Consider the following 17,483-nt stretch of genomic DNA (forward strand, 5'->3'; position numbering starts at 1 on the left):
AGTTTAATGACCCGAGAGAGATTTGTAGATACCGGCAAAATGCGTAAGGTGAGACATTTCCCTAGGATTATTACTACTCCTTAAAATTTATCAGAATAAAAATTTCTACATTTTGCCGTAAAATGGCTCTCATATTAATTTATACTATATAAAATAAAATTCTACATTTCTTTTCTTTCTTTTTGTAGTTGAAATAAACAGATACATGGAAATAACTCAGCCCCTAAACTAAAATATGGCTTGTAAAATTTTAGAACAGACTGCTACCATGTGAAAGTTTGACAGTTTTTGCAACACTTCAGTATGATATTAATTTGTGATGCATCTGCTGCTGTTGACTCAGCCACACATCTCTCTCTTTGCCCTGATGAAAGCTCAGCATTGCATCCCAGGTCTCACCCACAAAGCTTTTGTTAAATTCCTCTCCCTAATGTGCGTGTGATGAATATTTTTCAGATGCTTCCTTCAGGCCATAGCTGATCAAAACAAATGCACCTGCACTTTTTTTCCCTCCTTGCAACTGCAACTCCCCCAGGACTGGTAAAAATTGACTCCCTGGCTTCCTCCACCAGGCAATTACGTGCCATCTGTTCCCATCTTGGTTGTTCCAGCTCGTTTTGTTTCTGCGATTGTTCGTCTAATATCATAGGCCTGAAAGTGTTAGAGAGGATGGCGGGGTGGGGGGTGGGGGTAAGAGTGGAGGGGGGCACAAAAATGAGGAGTGGCATGAAGAGGAATTAATCGAATCTAACAGTCGAACCAGATCTTCCCCTCTGAAAGGAGATAGTCCCACTAGAATGAGGACAATTACCATATTCATCACCTAATATTGCCTGCTGTATGCAAAGTGGAGAAGAAGAGTGTGATATGACTTTCTTGACCATCTTTCTAATTCCATCTGTGGAAGCTTACAGGCTTGTCTTTTAATTGTTTGTTTGCAACAAGTCCATGTTGTACCTGCTTTGCTGTGGCGCTGCCATTTGTTGGAGAGTGCTAATAATAACCCATTAACTTCCCTGTCATATAACCCACTGATAAATCTATATGTGTGGTTGTTATGCTGCCATGCTGAATCACAATATTGTTTTGTTACAGTAACTATTGGGCCCATTACTCTCTGCCACACACACGGGCTGGTAGCGGCGTGTAGATTTAATTGCGGTGATGTTGCAGGCGAGGCGAGCAGCTGGATTGGAGAGTTTTAACAGTGATATCAATAACGGAGCGCCACCTTAGGCCGATATTATTTTCCATCTCTCTTGGCAGAGCAGAAGATAGAAATAATCAGTCACAACACCAGCCAGGCAGCCTGTAGGACCCCGTCTGACATCCAGCAACACTGATGGCTTAGGACCCATCTGTGTCCAGGGGGCAACGCTCAGTGTGTGTGTTTGAGTGTGTCGCTGACGATAATTGGTGAGAAGATGCCGGATCCTATAAGAAGCGTGAATCTGTTACTGTGCTGAAAGGCTCATACAGTAAAAACCATAACTGTGTTAATCAGTGGATATCAAACCTCTTTCGTACCATCTTAAACAAGTATCCAGTGCTTGCTTTGGCAAACCAACATTTTACGCTACAGTTTTTAGATATCAAATGAAAAGAAAGGAAAAGAAAAGAGACAGCAAAAATAGCTTGACAATAAAATATTTTGAAAAAACGAGTGACAAAAAAAGAAGATGGAAATTATCTGCAAGCAGCTGAGGACAAATTCAAGCACAATATCATTCCAGTATCTCCTTAACCTTCTTCTGTAAATTGTTACCTCTGAGAGGTTTCGAGTCTCCTCCCACAGAACCGGTGAGATCATTTGGTTTTTAATAACGGTAATTAGATAAGCAAAATCCCATAATGCAACTGAATATCGACAGGCAGCTGTTGAACATACGTGGTTTGAACCTTGTTGACAGCAGCAACAAACCCTGTAGGTTTACTGTTATTTTAAATTCATGTGCGCAGTTTCTTTTCCAAAGTGGCCACCCTGGTTGGAATGGCAGCTTTAAAAAAATAGGAAGGTAAGTGTGAGTCTTTAATTGGTTGCAAATCTGTTAAAAATGTGAGCTTCCTGTGGAGAGATGCTGATAAGATTGACCGACAGACAAATCTGTAAAATGCTATATGATGGGAAATTTTCATAGCTCAAGTTATTTAATATGAAAATATACACAACTAAGAAGTATTTTCCTCTAATTAAATTACTTTATGAAAATGATTTAATCTTTATTTATATAGTAAAGTATCTTTAAGTTGTGTGTGAAACGAAATATAGCTGTGGGGTGAACCCCTGGGAGTTTTGGCTCCTTGTTCAGTTGGTGAGAAAGTAAGTCTTGACACTCAGCCTGAATGATAACCTCTTTCTATAGAATAAAATACATTGCTTTCTTAGAGCTGTTTAATTTGGCATTAAACAGCTCTAAGGAAGAACAAATTCTATTAACTTGCATGGCAGTCTCCCCTTCGATTCTTTATATTTGCTGACATCTAGTGGTTCAAACTTGAAATGGATGTGTAGAACAAGCGTCAATGGAGAACTTCGCTCTCAGACTGCTGCCAACGTGTGATTTCTAGGATATTTAAAAGTAGAATGGGAGGCAGAGCCATTGGCTTTCAGGCCCCTCTTCTGTGGAGTCAGCTCCCAGTAAATAAACATGCTTTTCTTTTCTGTTTCATATTTCATATGCTGGTTTGCCTGCAATAATGCCAAATAATAAGCTACTCCGTCAACATGACGTGATTCTATAGCATCACACATTACGATGTTTTATCTAATTGTCTATGACCTCAGCGCATTCGAAATACACTAAAAGCCTATTAAGAGAGATATGAATTTATTTAGAACTCACCGGAAAGAAAATGATGCGAGCAAACCAACAAAAAATTGGGGATGGCAGAGAACTCGATATCCGCTCATCTGACCGCTGCAATCCAAGCCTGACATCTTTGTTTAGTAATATCGGATACATGAAATCCCTCCCGTTGCCTCCAGGAGGGGAAACGATTAAAAGTGAGCCCATTTTCCAGCTTCTTGCCTTCCCTATCGTGTGATCTAACGTTGCAACCGACAACACAGCACGTACGAACCATAGCTGACGCTTCCGTGTACTTTCTTTGGCCTACTGTCATGGCGAGAGGGGGCGTGGCCCAGCTCCCGTGACATCACGCTCCAAAGCCCTATAAACCTAAGCTGCTGCAGAGTTCCCATGATGCACTGAGTGTTTCTTCTTCTCTCATCTTTTTTCACTCGCTTTGTGTTTATGCATCAGCCTGCATTTAATTATTAGTTCTTATTCATCTCTGGCTCTCTTCCACAGAGCGTCATTTGTCCTGTCTTCCTCCCCTCATCCCCAACCGGTCTCGGCAGATGGCCCCACCCCTCCCTGATCCTGGTTCTGCCGGAGGTTTCGTCCTGTTAAAAGGGAGTTTTTCCTTCCCACTGTCGACATTTGCTTGCGCATTTCGGGTCATATGATTGTTGGGTTTTTCTCTGCATCAGGTCCTTAGTTTACAATATGAAGTACCTCGATTTTGTGATTTGGCTTTATATAAATGAATTGAACTGAAATGTACCGAATTAGTACATTGCTGTATTTTCATTAAATTAAAAAACTGATGGCTTATAATATACAGTGTTTGTGTTTCTAAACCTAGCGAAAGTTTGCTGATATAACACACCGAATAGTTAAGTTACATTAAAATTATTAGTAGTATTATTAGAGACAGCTATATGCCTATTGTGTATTTCGTTTATCTAGTTTAGGAGCCAGAGTCCAATCAAAGTGAGTTCTAATGTGACATAAAATAATCCATCCATCCATCCATTCGCTTCCACTTATCCTTTTCAGGGTTGCGGGAGCCTATCCCAGCTGTCATAGGGCGAGAGGCGGGGTACACTCTGGACAGGTCGCCAGTCTGTTGCAGGGCTATCACACAGGGACAGACAACCATTCGCACTCACATTCACTTGCACATTCACACCTAGTGGCAATTTGGATTATCCAATTAACCTATCCCCACAAGCTGCATGTCTTTGGATGGTGGGAGGAAGCCGCAATACCTGGAGAGAACCCACGCAAACACGGGGAGAACATGCAAACTCCACACAGGTGGAATTGAACTCAGGACCTTCTTGCTGTGTGGCAACAGTGCTAACCACCTTGCCACCGTGCTGCCCATTTTGATATAAAATAATCAAAATTAAAAATCCATCTGTAATTATATAATTGCTGATGGATTTTATTATTCAAATATTTACAAAATAATAAGGAGTAAGTCTGTGAAAAAAACTTTTTACTTGATTGATTTTTGAATGGGAATTCATTCTTGAAAAGCAGTCATCCTCAGGATGTTTGTAGATCTTCATCCTCACCTGCTAAAGTCTGCCTCAGATCAGCAGGTATTTAATGAGAGACATTTGTCATGAGCAGACAGATGATGGCAGATGATTTCTGCAGCATCTTTCTGTGGGAGAATATGTATCATCACAAATGTACCAGCAGGATCAAAATGACAAAAACATAATACACATTACATTTGTTTCAGAATAGTTCTGTGCTCCATCAATCTCATCGTCTTGGGGTGGGGTGAAGTTTTTATGTCTCATGTCGCTGATAGGGTGCTTGAATGCGAATATACTCCGGATTAAGTTTGAAGGTACACCCTCTTAGCTATCGTTTACATATATCATGCATAAACTGTTTTTGCTTTTTCCCCCCTCATAAATTTTTCAGCTCCCCAAAATGATCTACATTTTCAAAGAAGTTAAAATTATTATCCCTTACTGTAATTCAATAACACAACAATGCAGCCTGTGAAATATGCAAGGACAAAAAAAAGGGAGGGGAGAAAGATTGGGGGTGAGGGTGAGTGGGGAGGAGGGAAGGAGTAGAGGCTGCAGGTCAGAGCAGAGTGAGGAGCAGAAGGAGCAGTGCACACCTTGGTTACAGGTAGGACCTCCTTAGCATTGCTACTTTTAAGACAAAAAGGTATACATTGTTCTGTATATTCACCTTTAAAATGCTGGTATGCTATATAAATACCAAAAATGCAAATGATGGCTTTTAGGGACAATTTGCGACTCACAGATTTCTTTCAACCAACTGTGGGACATGCGAGTTTCAAAGAGGTGTTTAGCTGTGCTGAGCTTTACACTCCGTAACACTTTCTGAATAGCTCTCTTGTTTAGTTTGGATATGCAGTAACGCTCATGACCGTACTGCATAATCTTTTCAATTATGAATGGTATCATTTATTTTACACTCAGTGGAGGGCGTTTGGTAACTTAGCAACTACTGCCTCTCATTCAACATTAAAGTGGGGTAACATGAGAAGTCAGTGTCTTCTCTCCAGATAAGTGACAGGGATTTGTTACTGAATGTAACCTACAATTTCCTTAACTTTAACCGACAGATTAATTCATAAACCGTGCATCTTTTAACCCATGTGTGCATAAACTGTAGTTTGATTAAACTTGTGTTTATGTGTTCCGTGATTTCCTGCATCTGAGTTCTGTTTAAAATAATGTTTCAATTGACCTAAAAATGTACAACAAATCACTCATGGAAAATCTTAAACATAAAAGAACCCATAGTAAATAGATTTTATCCATTCAAAACAGGAGTTCACATCTTTCCTTTGGGGCCTTATTGTGAACCTGCACAGGTAAACTGATACCACCCCTTTCATCCTCGCAAAAGCTTTTTTGTTTGTTCCAAGGGAGCACAGAACTGCCTACCCAGGTCTACACTAACATATACAGTACATGCTCCTACCAACAAATGCCAGCTCCGAATATGATCCCTTTATAAATGGCCATAAAACGCATAGGCTTGCTGAAAGCACTGACCTTCTCTCACATACTTTGTGTCAGAGTTGAAAGACAGAGTTCAGTTTCAATGCTTTAAGCAGATAAGCGTGGCTGTTTCCATCAAGAGCGACAATGGGGCACCTGTGCTGCTTTCAGAAAAAATATTTGAGGCTAAGATTTCACGATGAGTAACATCAAGAGAAACAACTTGGCAAGCATAAACCAATGTGTTTTGCCTGGACTCCATGTGTAATGAGGATTTAATAATAATTTGAAGTGAGAAAAAGCAGTAGATTATAAAATAAGATATACTTGAGCCAACTGTCGATTAGCATCCTGTTAGAGACATTTATTGTCTTCACCAAACTCTTCCAACAGAGTTAAAGTCTGATTACAACACTGACCTCAGAGAAATGGAACAGTGGTTACCTGAGAGTATTTTGGAGTCCCGTGAGAAACTGGATATTGTGTGGGATAGATAAAGTTGCAATGAAAGAGACTCTGTGTCCCAGTTTTAAAACAGCAACAGATAGGCCATGTGGTTTTTCACAGGGCGGACTGTGGCATTCATTAATAAAACACCACAGACTGTGTTGATGAGACCCAAGACATCTCAGTGACATACCATACTTAATTTTGCTTCAGATCAACTTAGCTTTTATATTGACCTGCCACTGGATGAACATCTTATTTTGAATTCTACCTCCACATGTCTTACATTTTTTAATGCGTTCAAATACTACAAAAGTCTGTGTATTTTCTATTTACATGAATAATCTTTTAATTCTTTACAGAAACATAAAGGAGTAAAAAGTAAAAAGAGGACTACTGAAATCTGTCCAGCACAATGTTAATGAGGTCTCACTCAGAAAGAAGAGCCCTTCCTGGGTTCTCAGCCCTGCTGACACATAGCACTCCAAAACTGAAAGATGTGACTTTCCCACCTCCACTTTCTCAAACCCCACGGGAGTCCATCTTTACTCCCATATCTCTTACTTCACCACCTCCATGGGTAACACAGGCTCTTTCCAATCTGGAGCGAGGAGAACAAGAACTTTTAAATCTCAGGGAGCAACAGCAGGCCGAAGTAGAGGAGGTGAACCGCGAATTGGACAGCGCTGCAATTGAAGCTCAGCGAGAGGAGCGTCGCCTTCTTGAAAAGGTTGAGCAAGATCACAGAGAAGCCCAACGGCACCTCAGTCAAGTGAAGAGGGAAAATGCTGCTGCGGTGAGAGTTGTGCAGTCACTTGTTGATCAGCAACTCAGAAAAATTGGTCAGCTGAGGGAACAGATACAAAGATGGGGGAGTACAGCTGGAGAATCCAATAGAAATCAACTGCAAAGAGGGGTGGCAGAGATCATCCAGCCATGGGAAATCTCTCTAACACTTAAAAGAGTCAGTTTTTTACCAAGTCCTCAGTCCAAATCTTTAATCTTAGGGGAAGTTGATGTTCGTGAGCAAGGTATGACCTACCACATTGGTGTCTGTAGTGCTCAAGGACAAAAGTGTGCCTTGCACTCAGGAGATTTGAAATTTTTGAACCTTTCCCCTCTAGAAATTAGAAAGGAACCTCAACCAAACAGAACTGGCCAAAGGTATAGTCCAGAGGAGAGCATGAAGATAAATAGTGGGAACGTGCGTATTGTCCGGAAACTACGTCTGTCAAGTTCTACAGAGAATGAGGAAGACTTAAAATCACCGAACTCTCCCATATCAAGACGCCGTGGTGTATCCGAGTCTTCCCAAGATGAAATGGAATCCATGTTTTCAGACACACAAGGGCAAGACCTTTTCCTTGCTGTCCAACCTGTCTCCAGTCAAGGAGAATCTGAAGGTGATGACTCTGACAGCAGACCAAAGGGACCAAAGAGACGCAATACAGTGAAAGGTAAAAGAAAGCAAAAGTCTCTTGTCTTGGTGTCATGTAAGGAGCCATCCTGTCCCCCTGAAGAAACTGATACAGCAACATCTCCAAAGACTAGGCACAAATGTTCACTCTCCAGGCACAGTCTTGTAGATGTTTCTACAAGGCATCTTTCTCTTTCCCAACAAAGCCTTTCACAGAAATCTTCATTGGACAATGGAAGCCCACCATCCCCAGCCAACAGTGAGGATTTCTGCTACACCTATACTGTGAATACTCCAGTAAATGGATCGCTTAGGCAAGAGCACTGTCGATCAGTATCCACAGCTGACCTCTATGGTAAACTCCGTCCTTTAATTAGTGATGACAAGACTGAGAGCAGTGGAATCAGAAAGGTCAACAGAATGTGTCTTGTCTCTGAAACCTCAACTTTTGAGCAAGGCCAAGGAAACTCCCCAGAATTTGAAGGGAACACAAGCCATGATGAACAGCAGTCCACAGCCACGACTCAAGTTACACAGGGTTTGAGTTCAAATCGTGTGAGCAGATCTCTGTCAATGTCAACCATTGAAGGTGACAAATTCCACAGAGCCAGTGAAACACAGCAGGATATGGAAGAGGGAGCTGTGTCTGGTCTGAAGGGGCTGGGGGAAAGAGCTGGTGGTTCAACTGCCCTAGACTCGGCTTATCTAGTCAAACAGTTTGGAAAACAAGGATCAGGCCGTACTGACTTCAACCTGCCAAGTGGTATCCACGCAACTGTCAAAGGGCAGCTATTTGTGGTGGATTGTGGTAATGCCAGAATTCAAGTCACAGATCTCCAGAAGAATGTTGTACAACAGGTGTCTCCTTCAGGACCTGAAAGGTCATCCCGCATCTGCAACTACTTTGATGTGGCTGTGAATTCAAAGGGCCTCATAGCCCTGACTTGTGCTGCTGAACGAGCTGTGCTGGTGTTCAGTCGTCATGGACGGCTGCTGCAAACATTTGGAGGCACTGCAATCGGTTCTACCACGGAAGAGTTAGATGCTCCAAGAGGGGTCACTGTTAACCGTCAAGATGAGTTTTTAGTTGCTGATATCAAGCGCGGCACTTTAACTGGCTTAAAGCTGGATCCCAAAACAGGGGCCAGGTTAGAGCGCACAGTGGTGACAGGGTACCACAGACCCTACTTGGTTGCAGCTTGTCTCACCACTGGGCTCATGGCAATATCAGAAAGAGGCAATGAAACTGGGCGTGTCCCATGCATTCGAGTCCTGGAGCCAGGCTGGAACACTATCCGAATACTGGGAGTGTGTTCTGGCCTGGGGCCAGTCCTGACCTGTCCATGGGGCCTCTGTATCGACAGTGATGGGGATGTATTGGTGACAGATTGGGGTAAACAGCACCACCGTGTTCTTATCTACCCATCCAAGGGAGTTGGCTGGCCTCTGGTGACTGACAACCTAAGTAGCCCAAGAGGTCTAGCCCTTCTCCCTGATGGCCACATGGTAGTGTCAGACAGCATGAATCACTGCATCAAGATCTACCAGTACAAATAAATGCGGTGCATGGTAAAGACTGAGATGCAACAAAATAGAGATACAGTAAGGGTGAAAAGTTTTAGAACACCCCAATTTTTCCAATTTTTTATTGAAAACTATGCAGTTTTATGTCTCATTGCACTCTGAAATGAAAGCATGTATTTTAAACTTCTGACTGATCAATGTAGCCACATTTGGCAGATATAACAGCTGAACACACACCCGTGGCATTCACTCTACAACAGAGATCAAATATTCTTCAGAAAGTTCTTCCCATATCTGTTGCACAAGTTCCCATAAATGTAACACTTGTAGGTTGCTTTGCTTTCACTCTTCTGTCCGGCTCGATGGGTTTAAGTCTGGAGACTGTGCCGGTCACTCCATGTTTTCAAGCTTACCATCTTGTTCTTTTTTTCCTGAGGTAGTTCTGGCATAGCTCGGACCTGTGTTTTGGGTAATTAACTTGCTGTAGGATAAAACCCTGACTGACTAGGAGGATAACAGAGGGTATTGCATGGCGCTGCAGAATGCTGTGTTAGCTGTTTTGGTTCAGGGTGCCTCTCACTCTGTACAAGTCAAATCAAACTTCAAGTCATCACACTTCCTCCTCCATGTTTGACAGTTGATGCCACACATTGTAGAGCCATCCTTTCACCTACTCGAAGGCATAATACCTTTTTCCAGTCTTCAGTAGTCCAGTGGCGATGTCTCATGGCCCAGGCAAGCCTCTTTGTCTTATTCTGACGTCTTAGCGATGGCTTTCTTCCTGCAGCTTGTCCTGTCAAACCTGCAGCTTGAAGTCTTCTCACAGTTGAAACTGAGACTTGCTTACAACAACCACTATTGAGCTGTGCTTGAAGCTGTTGTCCTGTGAGCCGCCTGTAACACGAACTGTGAAATCTCAGAAACTTGTCCTCTGATTCAGTTGTGGCTTTGGGTCTACCAGACCTTTTCCTGTCAGAGTTTGCCCAAGTTTCATTGCCTTTTGATGGTGAAAGAAACTGTACTCACTGACACCTTAACTTTCTTTGCAATTTCTCTTTAGGAAAGACTTACATTTTTAAGTGTTATGATGGTCTGTCTCTCTTCCATTGTTAATTGCCTCTTTCTTTCTTTCTTTCTTTCTTTCTTTCTTTCTTTCTTTCTTTCTTTCTTTCTTTCTTTCTTTCTTTCTTTCTTTCTTTCTTTCTTTCTTTCTTTCTTTCTTTCTTTCTTTCTTTCTTTCATTTTTGTAGCAACAACTACTTTCTGCCGTGCAATACTGTTCAGCTGATGCTCACGAGGGTATGGTACCACAACGTGTTCCAATACTGCTTTCATGCAGACGTAAGTTGGAACACCTGTAAGAATTAGTCGCACCAGCTTTCAAGGGTTGATCAAGCTCTATTGTTGCAGAACAGTTTTAAATTGTTAACCCGTTTTGTGTTCCCTGAAAAAGGCCTTTTTGAATAGTTCTGAAATGCACATTATTTTTCAGTTTTGGGTAACCTTACCCTTTTTTATCCTCTGGTAGTTCACCACTTACCTTCTCACCATCTCAATCTATTCATTTGACTTGAATTGCATTAAATAACTGGAAAAATTTGGGTGTTCTTAAACTCTTGACCGGTAGTATATACTAACAATAATTGGTCTAATAATTTGAGGTAGGTTAAACTCTTAGAAGAGTTATAATCTGACATTTTTTGAGATTCTTCTAAAATCTTGTACCTCTTACCAGTTATATTTGACATGATCATGCTTGAAGAGGTTTAAAGATTTAGTGTCATAAGTTAGAGTGGTGTAGAAAATTACTACTTTGATAGAATAAATTTTCAATATTTTCCTTTAATTTCCAATTCCAGAAGATGCAAGCAATATGGCATGCTTGGAAAATGTGAGCACAGTGCAACGGGTACATCTGTAACTCTTGATAATTGAGTGTTCCTGCGTGATATTTAGACTTTTTGTGTATATTCCCATATTGGAAAACATTTAGATGATGAATAATAATCATGACAAAATATAATAAACTCATTGTAATCTCTCCTGTATCAAACTCTTTAGTTGGCTTGGGAAGGTCTGAATAACGTTTGTACTGTCAGTTTCTTAGTTAATTTTATTAAACTTTCATTCAAATCTAATTTCCAGCTATTTTGTTGTTTCTGGAGATTTTTTTTAACCCTACACTTTCAAGGGTGGTTCAATAGCTTTTGGGTATTTCTATAACTGAGAAACTGTCCAAAATTGCAGTATTTCCAGAAATCTCTTACAAACACTGTAACACAAATGGAGTCTTTTTTGACCAACGTGCAGTTATCAAATGTAGTTAGAAGTGGTAACCAGACAGATCAATGATTACACTTTAATCTGCTCCATAATGAAAGTAAATCTTCTCCTCCTTTACTCTCATCTCAAGGCAGATATAGAAATATATTTTGGTCTGCACACATTCTCATGCAGAAAGAATAAAAATTAGCAAAGTTGAGTGAAAAGTGATAAATAATTATGTTACAGCCATATTTTGCAACAACAAAACTTCCATCACTCTGGCTATACAAACACACACACAAGAACACAGGATTTCCCAACCTGTCCACCCACACATGCACAGCACAGAATAAAAGTGCAGCTTCAGCTCCTGTGAAGCTACAGCTACAGCACCAGTCCAGAGTGAGACTCCAGATCTGAGGACTTCAGCAAGAGAAACATGGAGCTGATCACCAGAACTCTGCTTCTGGGTCTGGCACTTTCCCTCACTAATGCAGCACCTGCGTGAGTGTTAATGAGCTCCATTTATATTTTGAAGTTTTAGTCAAAATAGACAATTCGTGTTGGCAGGATTTTTCCTACTATCCTGGCTTTAAAGGCAGCATGATGCGCCATGTCTTTTAAAATAATTTGCGAACACTTGCAGTACGAATTCTCTGTGTGTTGATTCTTTGTTGAGGTTAAAAAGGCAAAATGTGAAACAACTCATAAATTCTCTCAACTCTGTAAATTCAGGAATAATGGAACATATTAAAATTGATAACCTTTCTCAAAACATCAGTCTGTAACTATTTAGACATAATAATAGAATAATTTCTGGATTTTTTCTTCTTCTTATCAGTTGGCGATTTAGTGAAAAAGTCAGCTTTATCCATTTGGAACCCTGTTTGTTAGATTACAAAGGTCACCAGATGGATCAATTGAACAAATTTAAGACTGCTTAGTCATCACATTATTGCGTTGTTTTGTAAGTGACTCACTTTTTTTCATCTAGTATAATAACTTTTTGAAATTATCTACAGGCATCAAGACGAGCCAGCACCAGAAGGTAGGATTTTATGTACATAAACTGTACGTTGTTTGTCAGTTACATAACAGCTAGATCTCAATCACAGCAGCATTCTATACCGAGCAATACTCGTATGTGTCTAATGACATGCATTTTGAATATTAAAGTTACATTAACAGTTAAAAGTATGTTACTTTTATCTTGGGAATAAAGATGGAGATGCTGCTCTACCAGACCGGTGTGAAGGAATTGAGTTTGACGCTATCACTCTTGATGAGAGTGGAAAAAACCCCTTCTTCTTCAAAGGTATTGGACATGTTCTTTTTCTTAAAATGTTGGACTAAATCATCCTCTAAAATATTGTGTCTGTGGTGTTTTCTCCTCAGAGGGCCACCTGTGGAATGGTTTCTATGGTCCAGCTAAACCCTCAACGATGTTCTTCAAGGAGCTAGATGAACACCACCACCTCGGCCATGTCGATGCTGCTTTTCGGATGCACAACCCAGAGAAACAAGATGCCCACGATCACATCTTCCTCTTCCTGGTACGATCCTCATATGCTTTCAGCTATCATATGGGTCAAGACATCTTTTACTGATCTCAGATATTGTGTACTACTGTGTACTATTGTGTACTATTTCCAGGATGACCACGTGTTCAGCTATTACAACCACACTCTGGAGACCGGATATCCAAAAACTATCCAGGAGGATTTTCCTGGAGTCCCCACACATCTAGATGCTGCTGTGGAGTGTCCTCAAGGAGAGTGCATTACCGACTCTGTTCTGTTCTTCAAAGGTATGTTGGCATTTACTGCTGCAAAACTATTCAGTAAGTCGAAATGAATTCTTTGACAGCATTTTGTTGAGTACTGTGATATAATGAGGCTACAATAAATAAAAAAGAACATTGTGATGACTTGTGATCTCCTTCTCAAAGTGGTCATTTCCCTCCATAGGGCAAGATGTGTATGTTTATGATATAGTCACAAAGAAAGTGAAGACCAAGACGTGGCCCCTCCTGCCTCTCTGCACCTCTGCTTTCCGCTGGGCAGAACACTACTACTGTTTCCATGGACACAACTTCACCAGGTTCAACCCAGTATCAGGAGAAGTTAGCGGCACGTACCCAAAGGATGCCCGCAATTACTTCATGAAGTGCGAAAACTTTGGTGGGTTCATTAAGAAGAGAATCTTAGAGATTCATTTTGGAGGTTTTTTTGTCAGATACATACAGTCTTGTGTGTTTCCCGCAGGTCACGGAGGTGATCACAAGGCTCCTAAATGCAGCGAAGTCAAACTAGATGCCATTACTACAGATGACAGAGGCAGAATTTATTTATTTACAGGTAATGTGACATATGTTTCAAATTCTCAGTCAGCTCTCACTTAGTGTGATCTCCCATAACTGAATAAATAGATTATAATTTAATTATTTCTAGATGGGCTTTTAGCTGAGGGAACTTCGGACAGTCCTTGTATTTTGAGTTAATTTAGGATAAAATTTAAAGCAAAAAAAATGATATTTCAGTTATTTTATTGCCATCAAACATCAAACTGTAAGAGTTTAAATACCAAATAAAATAACATTAACAGTCAACTAAATAATGATGTTACCAAGCTAAACTAAGAAGGTGCTTATTAATAACACACTTAAAATAGCATTTAGCTATTTGGCTAAGTAACATATAGCCTTATGTAACTGCTAAAGTAGGATTCTTTTGCAGTTTAGTTGTTGCACAGATCAAACAAACAAATTGTCACTTTTCTTTTTTGTAACTTTACAACTTGCCAGGTGTATTTTTGAACTTTAGTGAGAGTCAGGCTAACCCGGAAAGTTTACAAGGAAACAGCTGAGCTAATAGCATGTTGATCCACACTTTATATGTAGCATACAGATTTAGGAGTGCTTCATCCAAATGTGATCCTGTAAAAAAATGTCTTTAAGTTTTCTGCCATGATAAAGAACAAGTTCAATTTCTCAGGGCTTAACTACATGCGTGTGGACAACAGGCGTAACGGCCTTCACGCCTTTCCAATAACCAGGGGATGGAAAGAAGTGACAAACGGGGTGGATGCCGTTTTCTCCTACACCAACAAAATGTACCTGATTAAGGTAGACACCATATAACCCCCCCCCCCACACACACACACACACACACACACAATTTCTGTGTTGAAGTTAAAACTAAAATCCACTTATTCTAACAAAACACTTACAGGATGATCAGGTTTACATCTATAAAACTGATGCCCACTACGTCCTGATTGAAGGCTACCCTAAATCCCTCAGGGAGGAATTAGGCATTGAAGGAACCGTGGATGCCGCTTTCCTCTGTCCCAATGAACACACAGTTCATATACTCCAAGGTAAGTTACTGAGTGCTTATGTCTTAGTTTTTGTGGAGAAAATTGGTATTTACATTTGCTTTCTCCAAAAGGACACATGATTCGTGACGTTGACCTCACTGCCACGCCCAGGGTCATCAACCGAGAAATACCTTTGCCCTTGCCTGACATTGATGCTGGTCTCTGTGGTCCAGATGGCATTAAAGTGTTCAAGGGTTCACAGTATTACCTCTATGAAAGTCCCATGATATTGGCTACAAGCAGGATCGCTCCTGTTCCTCGAAACATCACGTCAGGAATGATAGGGTGTGAGGATTAATCAGAAAAAGAAAAATGAGGAAGAAACCTTAATAATAATTTACTGGCAAGTCAGTTTTTGGACGTAAAGACTCCAGCGAAAGCTAAAGTAATAGGGAACAGCTTTATTAGGTGACCAACGCGTTTCGGCTTGTGGCCTTAATCAGGGTCATTCAAGTCAGTTTTTGGAAAAATGATCATGTCTTGCAATGAAGTTTTACTTGCTTGGTGAATAAAGAATTTTTCATGGTGAAATCTTTATTATTAAAGCATCTATATTTTGAATCTGCAAGCTTGGAACTGAAATCAACCAAGTTCAGTTAAAATGAAGTAATGTCAGAGTTTGGCCACAAGAGGACCTGCTGTACAAAGGCATGCATATTCCCATGCATGGCTCTGTCCCAGTGATTTGCTTCTTTAATGAACAAAGTGTGACTTCTTCTTGTTGTTGCACTGATATTACAGGTCCTCTTGCTGACCAAAAGTTTTTTCTTTTCTTATAGCTTTCAGAAATGATACTGGTACTTTAAAACTTATATATATTTCTTTTCTGTCAGCTTTATACAATCAATACGGAGTATTCAGGTATCTGAAAAATCCTTTTCAGGACTATTACTTGACTAAAAGGCATCAGGTCAAACAAACAGCTCATGCAGATTGTTTTCAGTCATTGCTTCTGTGCCCAAATGAGACACATCCTCTGATGTCACATCCAAGGGGGCACTTGAGTGCTCTAAATGCCTCTTTTGTAAGTGCATCTGCCTTCCAAGGGGCTCTTCGGTCGGCCCAGATAACATTTCGGTTAGCTTAAGTGCTCCTTTAGTGTGAAAACTAGGAATTAAAAAATGAACTTTTGGCTTAACCCCTCCCTCTTAAATAGCCTATTGATTGCACAAATACACAAGGGCAGCACAGTAATGCACGTGATGGAGCTTTTATCCATTGTGTTGATTTTAAAATAATTTTCCTCAGACAATCTCTTTTTCACCTTAACTTTTGAATATGTCATATGACAAATAAAACTTTTACTAGATCATACCTTTTATTAGCTTCTTGAACGTGTTGTAGGTTTTACAATTATTTTTGAAATTAAAAAATGAAAACAAAGTTAATTTTTAATATGTCAACATCAAAGTCAGGTATTGCATTTCCATCATCCTTTTATTATCAATATGTATATGTAGATATATATAACAGAGTTATAAATCCAGTTCTCTCTCTTTATTGCAAAATATTTAAATTACTGTCTCTAGCCATACTGGACCATGCAGACACGTACGCACCAGCCTGCAAGAGTCCAGAGGTCGGAATAGCATTAGCAGGCATTCAAGGCCTTTTCTCTCCCCGGAGAGGTTTTTGTTCAGCCAAAATCCCTGGGACTTTCAGCCAGCATAAAAGAAGTGCTGGCCTCAGCACAGTTTAATGGGTGAGGCCACTGGGACACACACACACACACACACACACACACACACACACACACACACACACACACACACACACACACACACACACACACGAATATGTAAGTGCATATTCGCGCATGCGATCCAGTGTACTTGTTACTGTGATTAAATAATAAACATCTGTTTATGAATTTATTGATTGTCAATGCTTCTGTTAGCTTCTTTTAGACCGGTTTTTGTTCCGCTTTCTAGCACTGCGCATTTAACTGAAGGAGCTTGCTGAGCTGAAGCAGGAGTTTTTGTTTTTCTAATATTTATTTATTTATTCATGGTGTCATGGTGAGTTATGACTTTCAAAAGACAAATGCAAATAAACATATATATTTTCCATTTCCTGTATTTAGAGGGATTGCAGGTCGAGTGAACTATTTTGCCACTTGGCAGAGAGCACAGTTCATACCTGTTACATATTTTTACACTTCAACTGAGTTACTTGATTTGTGATAATAGATGTAATTAAAAGAAAATGACTCAATTCGATTTAGACTAGGAATACACTATCTTGGCTATACTTGTGTCAGTGGGTCTATCCTTTCCATTAAGTTGTATGTTGTTTGTTTCACCACATGTCAGGAGCTATGCCTTGTTTGATAGAGGGAGAGCTAGCATAGCATGGAACGCTAATAACAAAAGCTCAGTACGTTGTAACTATTTGATATCTGCTATATCAACAGCTCTTCTTTGTAGTTTACAGTAGCTTTGACTCCAAATGAAGCTCCTCAGCCTCAGCAATCGATATCATACAATATCATACATATACAAACTAATAGACTGCTTTTTTTCTATCTCACATTTTGCCTACAGGCTGCTAGAACATAATTAGGTTTACACATTTTTGGATAACAACACAACTTTTGTAATTTTGCATCTGTACACCACCACAGTTGATTTTACAGTGATGTGGAAAAGTATTTGCCCCCTTCCT

At 40.2% G+C, this 17,483-nt stretch overlaps 1 protein-coding gene across 1 annotated transcript; it reads left to right on the plus strand.

Annotated features, from left to right (window-relative positions):
* Positions 1–11,787: 11,787 nt before the first annotated feature.
* Positions 11,788–15,350, plus strand: hpxb (hemopexin b). Its single transcript, XM_004573266.6, has 10 exons — positions 11,788–11,945; positions 12,464–12,489; positions 12,664–12,756; positions 12,837–12,994; positions 13,095–13,248; positions 13,409–13,621; positions 13,706–13,798; positions 14,435–14,565; positions 14,672–14,819; positions 14,891–15,350. Exons 1-10 carry the CDS (start codon positions 11,881–11,883, stop codon positions 15,115–15,117), a joined length of 1,308 nt encoding a protein of 435 aa, XP_004573323.3. The 5' UTR covers positions 11,788–11,880; the 3' UTR covers positions 15,118–15,350.
* Positions 15,351–17,483: the final 2,133 nt, after the last annotated feature.

This window comes from Maylandia zebra, linkage group LG23, assembly GCF_041146795.1.
Source record: "Maylandia zebra isolate NMK-2024a linkage group LG23, Mzebra_GT3a, whole genome shotgun sequence".
NCBI lineage: Eukaryota > Metazoa > Chordata > Actinopteri > Cichliformes > Cichlidae > Maylandia > Maylandia zebra.